Source organism: Vigna unguiculata, chromosome 9 (assembly GCF_037176805.1).
Source record: "Vigna unguiculata cultivar grain cowpea cultivar isolate G323 ecotype 2 chromosome 9, ASM3717680v1, whole genome shotgun sequence".
Lineage (NCBI taxonomy): Eukaryota > Viridiplantae > Streptophyta > Magnoliopsida > Fabales > Fabaceae > Vigna > Vigna unguiculata.
The window spans coordinates 978,661-995,524 of record NC_140800.1 but is presented as its reverse complement, the minus strand read 5'-3'; the positions used below and the strand labels follow the sequence as shown (position 1 = coordinate 995,524).

Below are 16,864 nucleotides of genomic sequence, written 5' to 3'. Positions count from 1 at the left end.
TATTATTTTTAATATAATTCTACCATATTTTCTTATTTATTTTTATTTATTCATTTGTTCCTAGTCAAATATTATTATTTTTATCTATCACAAATTTTTGCACTATACTTACTAGTAACTATCAAATTTGCCATTTTTTATAAGATTTTTAATTGTCAAATAATTTTTTTAGATAATTATTTTCTACAAAATTGTAAATATTCTTTATAAAAACTTTTATGAAAAATTTTTTATATAAAATATTTTACAAAAAAATATTTGATGTAAATTATTTTTCATAGTAATTAATGTTTCATTCAATTTCTCTATAATCTTATAGAAAGAAGACAACATATTTCTGTGAGGGTGCATATGAACTAATACATTAATTAAGCATGTATTACATAATTATCATGAAAGTGAATAATAAGATAATACAAGGTTGACTCCTAATGTAACTTAGTGTGTTGGTTGTCCCGTGAATGTGCAGAATGTTGCAGTAAGAATGAGAGTGTGAGTGATTACAGAGGAAATGGTCCAGCAGATTCCAAATCATGATGAAACTTGTCCTGTCAGGTCAACATACTCTCTGTGGAGCCACGAGGACACAGTTGTCAAAGAATCAACTTCATGCCAATTCCACCTTAGACACATATTTCACTACAATACTTCCAACTTCTAAATTGACATAACAACTACTAATCTTTTTTGTTTGCAGATGCATTCTGCTATAATGGTAACTTTCTTTTAAATGGACTTTCTTCTCAATTTCACTCTAAACCAATGTCTACTTCTACTCTTGTTTAAAGGGTAACTTCATCTTGATTTGGAACATTGTGGACAAACTCTATTTGAGGAAGCTTTCAGAAGAACTTTTGTTAGATTTGTTTTTGCATGTTGGTATGTTTACTAACATATCAGTAAACTTTCAAAGTAAAAAGTACCTTCCTAATTAGGTACTTTTCTGGTTTGTTTTATCATATGACCCTTAAAGTAAGTGTTTGGTTAAGTTTACTCTATATAAGTGCTTAAGAAGCTGTTAACTCAAACCCCAATTAAGCTTATGACTCTATCCTTGACATGTTGCATTTTTTTTTTTGTTTTTTTTTTTCATCATTTCAATGTTCACAGGACCACAGGTAAAACTTAAAAGGTACAGAAATCCAAGCACAGTCTTACAACAGTGCCATCTCAAAGGATTGATCAGTTTGCCAGAAACTAAGAAGATAATAAAAGTTGTGTTGAGAATTCAATTTGAAAATGCATGTTAGAAAAATGTGAGTTGAATATTTTAATTTTCAAGGTCTTTAGCATAAAGTTTGTGCATGTCTGATGATGAAATGAACCAGTAGTGGGAGCAAATAATTAAACCTAAGATGACATGACAACCTAGTTTCCCTACAGTATTCTTAGCGTGTGTACTAAATTTCACCTCTTTCATGTGATGTTGTGTGTCTACTGCAGAAGCACGGCACATAAATGATTGAACACAAGCTGAGAATAGAGAATACACACACCTACACTCATGAACAAGTGTATGTAACCATGTACGAGAATTCAGCATGATAGAAAGTCGGCAATGGAAAAACGTAAAGAGAAAGAAAAGGCTTGGTGATAAGGTACACGTGAAGTGGAGCACTATAATGTTAATTATTTTGGAACTTTTCCCACTGAAGGAAAGACAACGGTCTCTTTTTTGTCTGAAAGCAATAGAAGATTAAAGGGTCCAATGAAATTTGGAATCTTGCTAAAAACAGTCACGGGAGGAACCTGCTACCAGATGCTAAACTTCTACCCAAAATCTAATCACAAACACAACTTGCATTAACTCCTCTCTCATATTCAACACCAAACTTCCTCTTCAATTTCATCTCCCTCACTCATACCATCTCAGGACTACTATCAGAGTTGGTTTCACGTTTCAGATGTGATTTTAGGAAGCTAAAAATCCAAACTTTCGTATTCTAAACGTGATTCTTCACCTCTCAACAGGTTTCCAAACACGCTAGATGAGATGTTGGACCTCAAAAACATATGGGTGCTTGTTTCCATCAACAGGTTCATTCAAGACACCTTGGAAGATGAGAAGACCAGGAATGGTCTGAAATTGAGATGCACCTCCAAGTTAAGGATTCAAAAGCAGGAATTTTTTGAATTCTCTGAGCAGTCAGTGTTGTCCAATCTTTACTGGGGCATTGACAGCATTGAGGCCGCCATTGAAGCTCAAAGGCCAGAAGATAGATCCTTCAGGCTAATGAACTCTGAACAAATGCTTCAGGTGCCAGCAATGCTTGATGAGGAAGAGGTCACAGCCACAATTCCAAACCGTTACTTGGTGTGCTGCTCCTACTTTTACCTCTCAGTGGTGAGGAAGCTACAGGGAGATGAGTGGCAGGCTGCACTGCATTTTCTCCAAGCAGTGTTGGTATCACCAAGGCTTGTTTGGACAGAATTTGCATCACAACTTTGTGAAAGCCTTTTCCCCCAATCGAGCATTCGCATGGTGCAGGGTAACTGCAGCAGTAGAAGTTTGGAATCTGTGTCTTCTGAGGATGAAATGGATGAAGCAATTAGGGAGGTGGCAAGGAGGTACAAGGAGTGTCTGGTGTATTACCAGGTCATGCTTTACGGAGAAACTCCATGGTGGCGCAATTATTGCAGCAAACAATCACCACGTTCTGTGTAAGACTAATCCTTGCTGTTCAACATTAATGCACATTCAAACAATGCTCAATAGGTGGAACCTGGTGTGTTCTGACGTCCAATAGTTCGAGGAAAAAAACTAGGATTTAAAACCTTAAAATTCTTTGTTGTGGCTTAGAAAAGTGACTAGATTTTTAGGCATTTAGCAACATTCAAGTTTGTGTTTGAAGGGGACTTTTAGCCAATGTAATGTTGGTAAAGACTCATGTGAACTGAATCACGAGAACTAGAGTTCCAAAACAGTTCATTTCTATCTCAAACACGTTTCAACCAAAAGAGGCAAAAATTATGCAGTAAAAGTGTAAACCACGTGAAGTTCTAGGACCTGAGAGCTAGACTTTTATGTTTGGATTGATGAAAGGGGATGGAATAGAATGATACTATGTTCAATTGTGTACAATAGGATGGAAAATCTCCTTTTTTTCTCGCTCTCCAACTTGTGGGTGTGGAATGGAACCACTCTTTCTTTCTCTTTTTTCATTCCATTGTAAAAAGGCCCAAACAAAAGATGGGGGTTCTATTCAATCCCATTCTGTTCCATCTCTTTCACTCACAGTAGGTAATTAATACAACAGTTCCATCTAAAAGCATCTTTCTAACAGTAATATTCCAAAGGCAAATGGTTAAGTTTGAAGAGAAACAGTTAGTTTTCCATTTATTTTAATGGTGAAATAGGTTGAAAAATGTCACACATTTAATGAATGTTATAGAATAATTTCAGTCATATTCCATAACTATTTTCTAATAACAAAAGAAAGAATACAGATAAAAGATAAGATACTGTTTGTTGAAGTCCAGACATTATATTTTTGGAATGGTACTGTATCATCTAAAATTAAGTTACTATTACGAACAGGGATGTACCAAATACTAGCTGTGTTTCTTCAACTTCAGTTCAACATGAATCAAGATTGAAAAGTTGCAATATGGTAAGCTTTGTTCTAATTTATTTCTATTATTGGCTATGGCATTGCAAATTCATTTCAATTATATGCAAGAGGAAACATACAATGTTAGATCATAGATGAGTCAACAACTTCTCTTTCTTGTTCCCCTTTTATATCCCCTAAATTCTGTGTGATGAGTATGCAGTATAAAAAGGTTCATCCACTTGATTCTCAAGATGTGATGCATACAATGGAACATGAATCTAGCCAATTCATGGATATTGCTGAATATGAAGGTGACAAGAAGGCCCTTAAACAACTTAAGTCTGTTGAGTATCACGACAAAGAGATTCAAACAATTTCAAGTATCAAAGGTTTCAAAGATATGATGATAGAGGCACACTCTAAGACACCAGTATCAGTGGATGCATTCTATAAGGATTTTAGAGCCAGAAAGAACATGGTTAGTGGTAACTTTTCAGAAGATTTCTTATTGACACGTAACCACTTAAAGTGTGTTTGTTCGTCAAATTTTGACCTTATAAGCCAGACAGAACTTCTTTTAATTCATATCTCTTCATATTCAGGAAAATGTGGATGACAGAAAAATTTATATACAAACCACAATAACTAAAGCAGATGATCTACCACCAGAAATCCACAACTGGTTTGGCCCCTTAACAGTCTTGTTTTTCTCAAACTTCATCTCAAATATAATGTAGCTCTTCACTATTTTTGTTTATAGTTGTCTCATGGAATTTCATGTAATTTGACCTTCCAGGAAGCTACAACAACACTCTGGTTTGCCTCAAGCTCATCAACATCCTATTCAAGAACAGTTGGACAAGAAAAACATAATTAAGCTTGATTCTAGTAGATTCAACAGGTCCATAGAAGATATTACTTTATCTATCTCACAATACAGAGATAAAACTGGAAATACTCCCTTAAATTGTCTTGGAGAGGATGAACTAGATGAGGAAGCATCGAAGCCAAAAAAATTGTTTGATCATGTAACATTTACACCTGTTTGCAAACATAGGCCCAGCCAGAAAAATCAGGAAAATTCCGAGATACAAAGAGTGTATAGCCTACGAAAGTTTGATGAACTTTGTTCAAGCTCCAGAAAGTATTCCCTGCAAGACTTGTCAGAACTGACTGAAAGGAGGATTAGAGAACTGCACTATTCAGAGGTATTAGGAAAATGTGATGAAGAATATACTGTAGACATTGAATCAATTTATGAGAGCCTGATTAATTCATCCGGGGCTACTTATGCTTCCTTAAAGGATGTGATTTTGGATGAGCTGCTAATAGCTATCTCTACTTCCAAAGAGGAAAGAAAAATAAGGGCATCGGTATCTATTCTGACAACAATAATTTCAAGGAACAAGTCAATCATAGAAGATGTCAAGAAGAAAGGTTTAAGGTTGTGTGATCTGGCAAGTGCTCTAAAACAAAATGTGCATGAGGCAGCAATTCTAATTTATTTGATAAATCCTTCACCTATAGATATAAAAACATTGGAACTTCTGCCAATATTAGTGGAGATTGTATGCACTTCAAATAGTTACAAGAATAGGCCAGAGTCACTTCATTTGACACCTCATGCAGCATCGTTGATGATCATTGAAGAGCTAGTAACTTCATTTGACTATGCCACAAATAACATGCATTTGGCTACCATCAGTTCTCCTCATGTTCTCAGTGGATTTCTAGAAGTTGCCAGGAATGATAATCTAGAAGAATTTTTCTCTTTAACCACCATTCTTATAAAATGCATGCAGTATGATGCTCAGTGCAGAAAGTATGTATCACAATTCACTCCACTTGCTCCCTTTATCCACCTTTTGCAGTCAGAAAACACCCGCGCCAAATGCACGGCTCTTGAATTTTTTCATGAAATCCTTTGTACACCTCGGTATATATAACTGCAACCATATCTTCAATTCGTGTTTTATCTGAATGTAGTTGAGTAGTACTTGTAGCATATATGTATTTAACAGATTGATCCAATGGTTTGTTCATATGTTTGTTGCAATCCTTGTTCAGAGAGTTTTCAGTAACTCTTTTCAACTTTTTTCCAGATCGTCGGCTATTAGTCTGCTGCAACGAGTACAGCAAGAAAGAAGCATCAATATTATGCAGATACTAATGCATTGTGCACATCAGTTACAACCTGATCACCAGCTTTTAGCAGCAAATATTATGCTTCAGTTAGACATACTGGTGATTGTTAAAATTCAGAAACATATAAGTCAACAGTTCATGAAACTTGAAGCCTTTAATTACTAACAAAAAAATTATAATGCAGAACTCTCCTGATAAAGGCGTGTTTAGAGAAGAAGCAGTGCAAATTCTTCTCAGGGCAATGACATCAGAAGAAAGCTCAGAGCAGATATTATCTGCATCCATTCTATCAAATCTGGCTGGTACATATGCTTGGACAGGAGAACCATACACAACTGCATGGTTGTTGAGAAAGACAGGTTTGACCTCTCCCTATCACCAGAATATGATAAGGAACTTCAACTGGTTGGATCCGACTCTACAGGTAAGCTTCCTAAATGCTTTGTGTGTCTGCATGTTCAAAGTTTATGCATGACAGCATGAACCGTGCTGTGTAACATGTTTAAGGATGTTAATAAATTTTATTACATGCAGGATACAAGCACAGATTTGTGGTGCAGTAAAATTGCCAAATGTATCATAAGCCTAGGGGATTCTGTCTTCCATACTTTAGATAGGGTTCTTAGAAGCAAGATAAAGAGGGTTTCTAGAGATTGCCTTGTAGCAATTGCATGGCTTGGATGTCATATATCAAAAAGTCCAGACAGCATCAGTTACTCTGCATCTGAGATTATAGTAAGTGGAGTTGAGCAGTTTCTGCATCCTGGGATGGAGTTGGAGGAAAGACTTCTAGCATGTATGTGCATGTTTAATTATGCCTCCGGAAAAGGTATTTTCCCCAACAAGGTCTATGTCATACCCTATTGATAAACACAAAATGGTTATGAACAAAGGCATTTCGTACTTGTTGATTGTATAAGTGTGAAATCTTTGCTATGTTTGTCTTTCTCATTCTTATGTTGGACTTGACACCAGTCCTATGAGTGCTGTGTCAGAGGACAGACAGAGTACTTCTTGATCAAGAATGATGAATTTCCTCACTAAGTCAGACACTGATTTTCATGTAGGAAAGCAAAAACTAATGCATTTCTCGGAAGGAGTAAAGGAATCACTGAGGCGCCTTTCAAATGTTATTTGGATGGCTGAGGAGTTACATAGAGTAGCTGATTTCTTGCTCCCAAACATATCAGTGAGTCCTCATTAATGTACTAAGTTTAACACTAGCATGAATATTCTATGAGCACAGAATTAATGAATTTCACATAATTAACATGAATGATGCTCCACCATTGATTTAGTAAGCAAGAGCTTTGGCTTATTCCATAAATATCACGACACTTTTAGGATTTTGAAGCCAAAAGTATGTACGCCAGCAGCCTAAGGCCAACTTGATGGGGGGAGTTTTCATCATCAGCTTCATTTTAACTGAAAATATAAGGACTTTTGAAGCTAATAGAGAGTAGTTTAAGGATGTAGCATTTAAGTAAAAGATACAAATTGGTCAGGCATTGGATATGGGGAACAAGCTAGAATTATAGCAACTGTGGGGTAAAATAAACACAGTGAGGGTTGAGAAAGGACTACTGTAAAAGTAAATGAGTTATGATGTTAGTCTTTGGAGCACATTCTGAATTTCTTACAATCTTGCTACCTATTTAGTTAGCATAGTTAGCACTAAATGATTTATTTTGTGGCATCACCCAAATCATGATGGTGGTAAGAGCAGCGTATTTCTTGCGTTCACACACAAATCCTTGAGGCAGGTTGCAGCTTCAGTTTAGCAGTTTGCTCCCTCATCTACTTCAAGGGATTGCTGTTCAGTGGGTATTCAGATGGAACAATCAAGGTAAAAAAGCAAATGATCTGATTCATGTGGTGCATATTTTATATCTATAGATTACATTCTAAATCATATCATAACATTCATTGAGTCATAGGTTTGGGATATTAGGGGGCACTCAGCCAGTCTTGTGTGGGACATTAAGGAGCACAAGAAGTCTGTGACATGCTTTTCACTTTATGAACCATCGGATTGCCTTATAAGCGGATCCACTGATAAAACCATAAGGGTAAGATTACATCCTTTACAAGGTCACCACTTTCAATTTCTCTACCAATACCTCTAGTAACAAAAATGAACTGATTATCTTATATAACATACATAATATAGGTGTGGAAAATGATCCAGAGAAAGCTGGAATGTGTTGAAGTTATAGCATTGAAGGAACCAATTCATCATTTGCGAGCTCATGGTGAAACAATTTTTGCTATTGCAGAAAGCCAGGGACTAAAGGTGATGCTTCAAAACTTTCCATGTATAGCCAGCAGACAAAAATTAGGACTGTTTGATTTATCTTTTTAACCATTTGCAGCTAGTTAATGAATCAAGAGTGAGCAGAGATATTCTCAAAGGTAAGCATGTGAAGTGCATGACGGTGGCTCAAGGAAAGTTATATATTGGATGCACAGATTCAAGCATACAGGTTAGTGTTTTTTGTTGTTTGACATACATTCTATAACCAAATAAACAGCAAGCATGACATGATATTTTGTTTCAGGAGTATTCCACAACACACAACCGTGAACTAGAGATCAAACCCCCTACAAGGAGCTGGAGAAAGAAAAGTAAGCCCATCAATGCAGTTGTAGCATATAGAGACTGGCTCTACAGTGCAAATAAGCAAGTTCAAGGCACAACATTCAAGGTGAGAATTGCAACCTTAGCTCAAGAAAAACCTTGATCTCTCCTGACATGGATGGATTACACAGGAATGGAAAAGAACTAGGAAACCAAAACTTTCAATTCTTACTGACAAAGGAGATAATGTGGTGGCCATGGAAGTGGTAGAAGACTTCTTGTACCTAATCTCCAGCTCCTCACCAAACAACATTCAGGTACCTAAAGAATTGATAGGGTTACAAGATAATTTAACTACCATCAAATTATACCCAGAAGTATATATTTTGGATCATTAGCTCTAATATGTTTAGATTGAATTGAACATATAATGAACTCATCTTGTTTTACTTTCTTATTTCCCTTTTCTATAAGTACTCAAGTAGAACTTTACACAAACATGCCAAAATTACCAATAGAACCGACCCATTGGATTTTCACCTTGATTTGTACTTGTACCCCATAAACAAATGACATCAAGATAACTTCTTAATCTGAAATTACCTTCCCAAACTAGATATGGTTGAGAGGGGCACCAAAAAAGTTGGGGAGAATATCAGCAGGAAGCAAGATAACAAGCATCCTTGCAGCCAATGACATCATTTTTTGTGGTACTGAGACGGGACTAATCAAGGTAAAAGCTCTTTCTATTTACTCATTTCAACAAACACAACGTTTGCATGTGACATTGTTCTCATCCAAACTTCTCAATTATGTGATCCACAGGGTTGGATCCCTCTGTAGGAAGAGCAACTTGCTGTTTGTACATACTTTTCCTTTCAAGTTCCAACCCTTTGGCCAAGTATTACAACAAAGGATCTTTCATGCAGTCATGCTGTGATGCTAATTGCAAAACCACCTTGTGATGCAGAGAAGATTGCAACAGCCAAAGGCTTAGCTTAAGAACAAATTTTGCATCAGGGATGACTATAGCAGATATATAAATTTTGAGTGAAAACCAGTGTGAATAGTTTTGATTGTCTTTTGTGTACAGAAATGTTGTATATGTAATACCAATGTGATATTGTTCCTTTCAATCATGAGCTTGCAAATTTAGAGAAAGATAATATTCCTTTCAAAACGTATGATCTCAAAGTCTATTACTTTGTCATGACATAACAAAGCTTAGAATTAAAACAAGTACTATAACCCTGATGCACAGATATTAAATTTTTAATTTACTAATAATAGTAGTTTTTGAAAAGAATAAAGTATTATTCTTTACAAAAAATGCATAATAATAACTAATGCCATGTTACTTATAAGAAATAAAAATAGATATTTTTTTTAAGAGAGTATTCAAATATATAGTTTAGAAAAAACATTGTGATGAAAACAGTGTTTAATTGCTAAAAATTACTTGTCGGAAAATTTAGTTGCGAGATTCTTAAAAAGACCTCACCTTTTACATTTGCTAGATTTATAGCTCTCTAAAATTATTTTATTGGGTTTAGTTTTCCAAATTTTTATTTTTATATGGTTGTACTTATCACTTAACGATGACACAATGTATCTAACTTTGTTATATCAATAATTATTTAAATTATCATGTTATTACATATTTAAATGCATATTATGAGGATTAAAACAAATACAATTACAAGAGTGAAACCAAATTTAATTATATGTAAATGCATTGAAAACCTATTTCACCTAAAAATAATCGTGTAAAATTATATATATATATATATATATATATATATATATATTCTAACCTTATTTTATTTATTTTTACTTTTCACTTTTTATGACAGTTAAATGAAGAAAAAAAATACTTCAAATAAAAAAAAAATCATAAATCATTGACCTATTTTGTAACCTATAACTTTTTTTTTCTTACTTTGGTAACACAAGCCGATCTAACTCTACTTGAATTACAATTACTTTGTTTTTTCATATATAAAAAATTGTGACTCGGCTTGTAGCATTAAACAGTGAGTTTTTTTTTTTCGAAGAAAAAAAGTATTTTGAATCCAAAACATAATTTTTGTTTTAACTCTCACATATATTAATTTTAATAAAATTTAATTTATGCACATAATATTTTAATTCATTTTATCTCTTCTTTGTGAAAATAGGTTGATTCAAGGTATGAATCCAAACAATTTGCAAAACAGGTAATTATATCTAAAATAATTTATGTTCAAATTGTTTTATAAAATAATTATTATATCTAAAATAACATTACTTTTTTTAAAAATAATTAAGACATAAAACTTAATTAATCGACGCAACCAAGAAGAAAAAGAGTGTTACGCTTAACTAAGAAATACGAGCTGCGGTGGCAAGCTAGCGGGGTTAGCAACACTCCCTCCGAGAGCGTTGTTTCTGTAAAACCCTAGACGGAAACGACGACGTAGATGGAGGTGGAGACCGTGGAGCCACAGTCCCTGAAGAAGCTCAGCTTCAAGTCTCTGAAACGCGCTCTCGATCTCTTCTCTCCCATTCACGGTCACCTCGCTCCTCCCGATGCCGATAGGTTTCGCTTCTTTCTCTTCTTCTCGCTCTTTCCGGAATCTCTCACACTCTCACACTGACTCATGCTTCCGATTTTCTATTGCAGCAAGAAAATTCGCATTAGCCACAAGGTTAGTCAGTTTGTTACTTAATCTGTATCTTTAAAATGCTTGCGAGTTTCGTTTGATTTCGTTCAGTTTTCTACTTAAACCCTAAGGTACGAAGATGGATGTGGATTGGTTTATTGTGAGTGTTTTCGGGGTTTTGAATGTTTGGATTGTGAACTGTGGTAGTTATTTGTGTTGTTTGGAATGAAAATTAGGTGAGCCTGGAGTATGCTGGAATCAAAAGCACTGCCAATCAGCCTGCTCGTCAAGTAAATTCTGCTGCACAGGATCGCGCTCAACAAGCAGGGACCTCTAATGTTCTTGCTCTTCCAGGTGCCTTACTGGTCTAAGGATATGTGTAGTGATTTTTAATGATATCCTTGTTGTGATCACCGTTAAAAAATGTTTATGAAAACAGATCATTTATAACTATATAATAAAGAATGCAAACTCTTGTTGCGTGTGCCTTTACATAACTGTTGATTCTTCAACTGATCCCCTTGTTTGTTATATTATGATATACACAATTTTTTCATTTGGGAAGAGTTTAGTATTCCTGCTTGTATATTATTTTTCTTACAAGTCTGCCTTGCCCCAAATGTAGTCCTCCTCTCTTACTCGAAAATTTAGTGTGCTATCTCTTGTGTTTTCTGCATTTTTCCGTGTAATTATTCCTCCACAATTAAGAGAACCATATTTAACAGGTCCCAAAGATTCCAAAGATTTTCAGAAAGGAGGATCGCAAAATGCCTTGGTTGTTGGTCCTTCTATGCCATCCACAGCAGCGTAAGAATATTTTCCTCCATTTTTTCATGAATTTTTTGCATCTGGACCCTTGGAGCTTTTTTTACTCACAAATAGTCTGTTTGGCTCATGCTTATCAGATTGTTTTACTTATAGTTCTTCAATTATTTGAAAACCTTATTTGACATATTATATCATTCTATATAACAGGTAAGATCTGAATTATATATTCTTCTTGCTGAAGTTTAATAATGAATGATAAGTCATGAATATCCTAAAATATTGTTTCAAGAACTTATACAGTTTTTAGTATAACAAGAATTTGTATACTTTGTAAAAAATGTCGAAGTTTGCTAATGTGACATTTTATTTTCATAAGAAAAATAAATGGGGTTCCATGTTGGGAAATATACGGTTCCATTTGCCTTTTCTTTCATTTTGATTTTTGCTTATATTCGAAGATTTTAGTATGATTTCTTGAAGTCACGTGCATTGTAACTTTGTGCCATTGTAGAAAGGATAGCAATACCTTATAAAATCGAAGCTTGAAGTGTCACACAGCATGCTATGTTTTTGAATTGTTGTTATTGAAGACTTTTGGTTTTTATGTTTTTCTTCTTCCTTTCCTTTACAGGAATGATACTGGCTTTCAGAGCAAAAGTACAGCAATCATTTCTGCCTCTGGTTCTTCTGAGAGGTCCATGCTTACTCTTGATGCTTTTTATAGTTCAAAGGGATCCCAAGATAGTTAATGTGTGACTTGTAGATGTCATTGTTACGTTATATTTTTTTAAGTATGTAATGCTCATTTTGTTCGTCTGTCCATGATCTTGTGTTTTTTCTCTCGATATGTCTATGCATTTTCCTGCCGATGTTGGACTGTTTATGTATTTAGGATTGACATTCAAACGGACATTTTGACTAAACTGATGAGTTCTACATTACAGGAACTTATCTACATCTGCTTTGATGGAAAGAATGCCAAGTAAATGGCCACGTCCTGTATGGCATGCTCCATGGAAGAACTACAGGGTACAAACCTCAACCCTTTTTTTGGTTGTACTTTATATTTAATGACGTGTAAGTATTATTTATTTTCATTTTTCATCCTCAGATTTTGTGAATCAAGGAAAATTTAATTGACCATGTATGATGCATTAGCTTGTAGTTTAGCTGAGGAAGACCTCAGCTTAGTTAATCGGCCATGTATTGCCCCATTTTTCTTGCAACTAGTACAAGGTTACCTTTGATGTACATGCTCAGATAAAGTAGAGCAATGCATAGAAAATCCTGGTATATCATTTGTATAAAGATCTGTTGGACAATTCCAAACAACGAGGGAATCTTAGATCTTATTTGCTTTTTTTATTTTGTTTTGTTAGTGAAAACAAAATACATCTACGAAGATGAGCTCACTAGAATTAGTTGAATTTAAATCAACACATTTCTTAAAGTTCATGGTTGTTTAGTTGAATTTGCAAAGTGTATTTTTATGACCACCCAATTATGATTGTGATTACTTCAACAACTCTAATCTGGGATGTATCACTTATTTCAAGTGTATTCTTTATTTACAAATCTGAAGGTCAACTCTATCAACCATCGTTTGTAATGATAGAGAAATCTGAAGATGAATAACCGACAAAACATAATCCTAGCACAGTATGCTTGGGTTGTGCCGCATGACAACCCATTATCTCTTTAATTCGTTTAGATGGAGATGTGTTTTGTTTTAACGTGTTGCTCTTACGGATCACCCTTTGTTCATATAGATTGTTGTGAATGTGCTACATGGTAAAGAAGAATAATTCTTTAAATATATTTGAAGCATAGAATAGCAGTGTTGGAGACCATTTTCTGGTGTATCTGGATATAGTTCTTTTGCTGTAGGAATGCAATTTCTCGAGCAGTTTTGAATTTTGAATCTCAGCCATTCAAACTCTGGCATAATATCTAAAAATTATTGGTTTCTATGTTATTGTCTTGATTCGTTTAGCCTTTTGCTCTAATGCGGTCTGACTTACACCATTTAAATAGGCCTTTTAAATTGTAATACTTTTGATATAGTTTTAGTTGAATGATTTGAACCTTGATATGTTTTGTTTAGGTCATCAGCGGTCACTTAGGATGGGTGAGATCTGTTGCAATTGATCCCAGTAACACATGGTTTTGTACTGGTTCTGCAGATCGTACTATCAAGGTATTTGATTTGATCACAAAAGGCATGTTATAGTTGCTTGTTATGAGAAGGGAAACGTAGTGGGCCATGTTGAATTGTTAATTCTGTTGGTTACTTTTCTTTATATTTTAGCACCTCCTTTATAAATGTTTCTGGATTGAAATTTATATTTGCTGCATATTTGTTTTTTTTTTTGGAAATTAGAGCTTCTTCAATGCCGTCACAAAATTACTTTGACCTTGTGAGGTTGCTCTTTTCCATCGGTTGGGCTTTATGTGAATTATTTATTTATTAAAACTATCGGTGGGTGTTGTTACCCTGAACTTGGTACGAGCTGAAGCTAAAAGTATATGATCTTATGTTCTTTTCAAAACTTTAGATGATTTTTTTTGCTGAGTTATTCATTTGGGCAGATATGGGACTTGGCAAGTGGAGTGTTAAAACTCACATTAACAGGCCACATTGAACAAATTAGAGGTAAGATACCAAGGTCTTATTGGTGGTGGCAGCAATTGTGAATAGGGTTAATAATAACAATGTCTTCTTTTGACAGGACTTGCTGTTAGCAACAGGCATACATACATGTTCTCTGCCGGTGACGATAAACAAGTCAAATGCTGGGATCTTGAACAGAATAAGGTCAAATCTTCATTTCAGTGTTAATTTTTCTGGGCTGAATATTTCCGCAATTGCTGGAACTCCATCAAATAACTGATTACTAAAATACTTGATATTGTGTTTAGGTTATTAGGTCTTATCATGGCCATTTGAGTGGTGTTTACTGCTTGGCACTTCATCCTACTATTGATGTTTTACTAACTGGTGGACGTGATTCTGTCTGTCGGGTATGGATTTTATTGACAGTTACATTTGGGTTATTTTTCAAAGGTGTTATTGAGCAATAGAAAAATCAGATTTATGCTTTGCTAATGCTAAATTTTCAGGTTTGGGATATACGTAGTAAAATGCAGATTCATGCCCTTTCCGGTCATGATAACACTGTCTGCTCTGTGTTTACACGGCCGACGGTATGCAGCTTCTACCATTGTCTATATCATTTTTTTTTCTTGATATTTAGTTGTGACACGATATTGCATATTCTATATGCATGCTATCAAGTTTTGTACTCCGACATACTAATATCTGCAAGACTGGTATTCAGACTATCAGATTTGTATGGTCTCCAGTTCTTTGATATGATAGATATGAAAGCAAACTGTCGTTAAGATGATATGCCGTAATCTTTCTATGTTTTAACCTTTTTTTACCTGCTCTTCAGAGGCCTTATTCTGCTTTTATTTTGTTTATAGGATCCCCAAGTTGTTACGGGTTCACACGACACTACCATCAAGATGTGGGACTTAAGATACGGTAATTTACAGATTTATTTTTTTTCAAGTTCTTGCTTATCTGTGTAGTGATTATATGCACAATCTGACATGTGATCCATTCATCCAGGTAAAACAATGTTAACTCTCACTAACCATAAAAAATCTGTTCGTGCAATGGCCCAACATCCCAAAGAGTATGTGTTTGATATCAGTTGGCTCTTGTAGAATGATAAGATATGTATGGTTAGTTAAATTTGTTGTTCTATTGTCTTCTCACTGTCTTTTGTGTTTTTTGTTGGCTGCAGGCAATCTTTTGCATCTGCTTCAGCTGACAATATTAAAAAGTTCAGCCTTCCAAAAGGAGAATTTTTTCACAATATGCTGTGAGTTCATAAACTTATTTGTACCAAATTTATGTTATTAAGGAATCATTAATTGATGCTTGGGTAGTTTGGAAGACAGCGCAAAAACAGGAATATTTTGTTCATATCAGTTTCTATATACTCAAGTTCATTTATACTTCTTGATCGAAATTTGGTTGGAAATATATTTCTGAAATAATTGATGTCTTCTCATTTATTCTTTTTTATCTGCAGCTCTCAACAGAAAACTATCATCAATGCAATGGCTGTCAATGAGGAGGGTGTGATGGTTACTGGAGGTACGGAAACAAGTTAAAAAAACTATTCGGAAATAAGTTTAATAGAATAAATTCAACTAATCTGTGTCCCAATTTTTCATGGCCATGGTATTAGGTAGTAATGCTCCCTAATTTTGACTTGTTGCGTCATACTGAAGAATTTTTTGATATGGGTATTGTGTCCCTTGCGTTAATCTTTATGCCCTTTTTTTCTCCTGGTTGAAGGTGACAATGGCAGTATGTGGTTCTGGGATTGGAAGAGTGGTCATAATTTTCAACAAGCCCAAACCATTGTACAGCCCGGTATGCATTTTTGGCTATTCTTGGATGTTTAGTTGATGCTATTTAGTTCTATCCTTCCCTCGAGATTGGCAAGTCTAATACTCTATTTTCTTTCCTCTTTCCCCGACAGGATCACTGGACAGTGAAGCTGGTATTTATGCTTGTACCTATGATATGACTGGTTCAAGGCTTATAACATGCGAAGCCGACAAGACGATAAAAATGTGGAAGGAAGACGAGACTGCCACCCCAGAAACCCACCCTCTTAACTTCAGGCCTCCTAAAGACATCCGTCGATTCTAGACATTCTTTTCGTATGTCATATCAGACTGTTCATTCTTCCAATACACAGATTGGAGGTCCTGGTGTAAATGCACTTGTTGGGGGTGATTCTGAGTTATCTTTTAACAGCCTTTTGTAGTCAATTTTGTATCATTGGATTGCTTTTAAGGACTATTCCTACATAGATCCATGTGTATCTTAATAGCTTTGCAATTTAGTTGAATAGACTCTTTGTAGAATTGAATTGAGTCACGTATTTTAGTTTTGGAGAAGTTAAATGAGAGCTTTAGATAAAAAGTTAAAAGTAGTATATAAATCGATTTTAACTCTGAAATTTTTTTAATTTAATTTTTTGTATATTTTTAGATACGGATTTGCTGAAAGACTTGACTAAATTGGGCACTGATGTCCCAATATGGGCTTCATTCTGGCTTTTTATTTTGCTAGTTTGGAATGACCATAATAC

At 34.9% G+C, this 16,864-nt stretch overlaps 2 protein-coding genes across 2 annotated transcripts; both read left to right on the top strand.

Annotated features, from left to right (window-relative positions):
- Positions 1-1,698: 1,698 nt before the first annotated feature.
- Positions 1,699-9,413, top strand: LOC114163830 (Transducin/WD40 repeat-like superfamily protein). The gene is made up of 17 exons (XM_028048183.2): positions 1,699-2,661; positions 3,539-3,611; positions 3,775-4,032; positions 4,157-4,236; positions 4,351-5,490; positions 5,657-5,798; positions 5,884-6,123; positions 6,234-6,528; positions 6,767-6,888; positions 7,426-7,545; positions 7,637-7,768; positions 7,870-7,992; positions 8,072-8,182; positions 8,258-8,404; positions 8,469-8,594; positions 8,894-9,010; positions 9,103-9,413. The coding sequence occupies exons 1-17, from the start codon at positions 1,994-1,996 to the stop codon at positions 9,118-9,120; spliced, it is 3,912 nt and encodes a 1,303-aa protein (XP_027903984.1). The 5' UTR covers positions 1,699-1,993; the 3' UTR covers positions 9,121-9,413.
- A 1,201-nt stretch (positions 9,414-10,614) lies between these two features.
- Positions 10,615-16,637, top strand: PRL1 (pleiotropic regulatory locus 1). The gene is made up of 17 exons (XM_028049382.2): positions 10,615-10,855; positions 10,940-10,964; positions 11,156-11,273; positions 11,645-11,726; positions 12,319-12,381; positions 12,632-12,716; positions 13,792-13,884; positions 14,277-14,340; positions 14,417-14,502; positions 14,607-14,708; positions 14,808-14,891; positions 15,174-15,234; positions 15,322-15,388; positions 15,500-15,577; positions 15,791-15,855; positions 16,060-16,137; positions 16,247-16,637. The coding sequence occupies exons 1-17, from the start codon at positions 10,737-10,739 to the stop codon at positions 16,417-16,419; spliced, it is 1,443 nt and encodes a 480-aa protein (XP_027905183.1). The 5' UTR covers positions 10,615-10,736; the 3' UTR covers positions 16,420-16,637.
- The last annotated feature ends 227 nt before the right edge of the window (positions 16,638-16,864 follow it).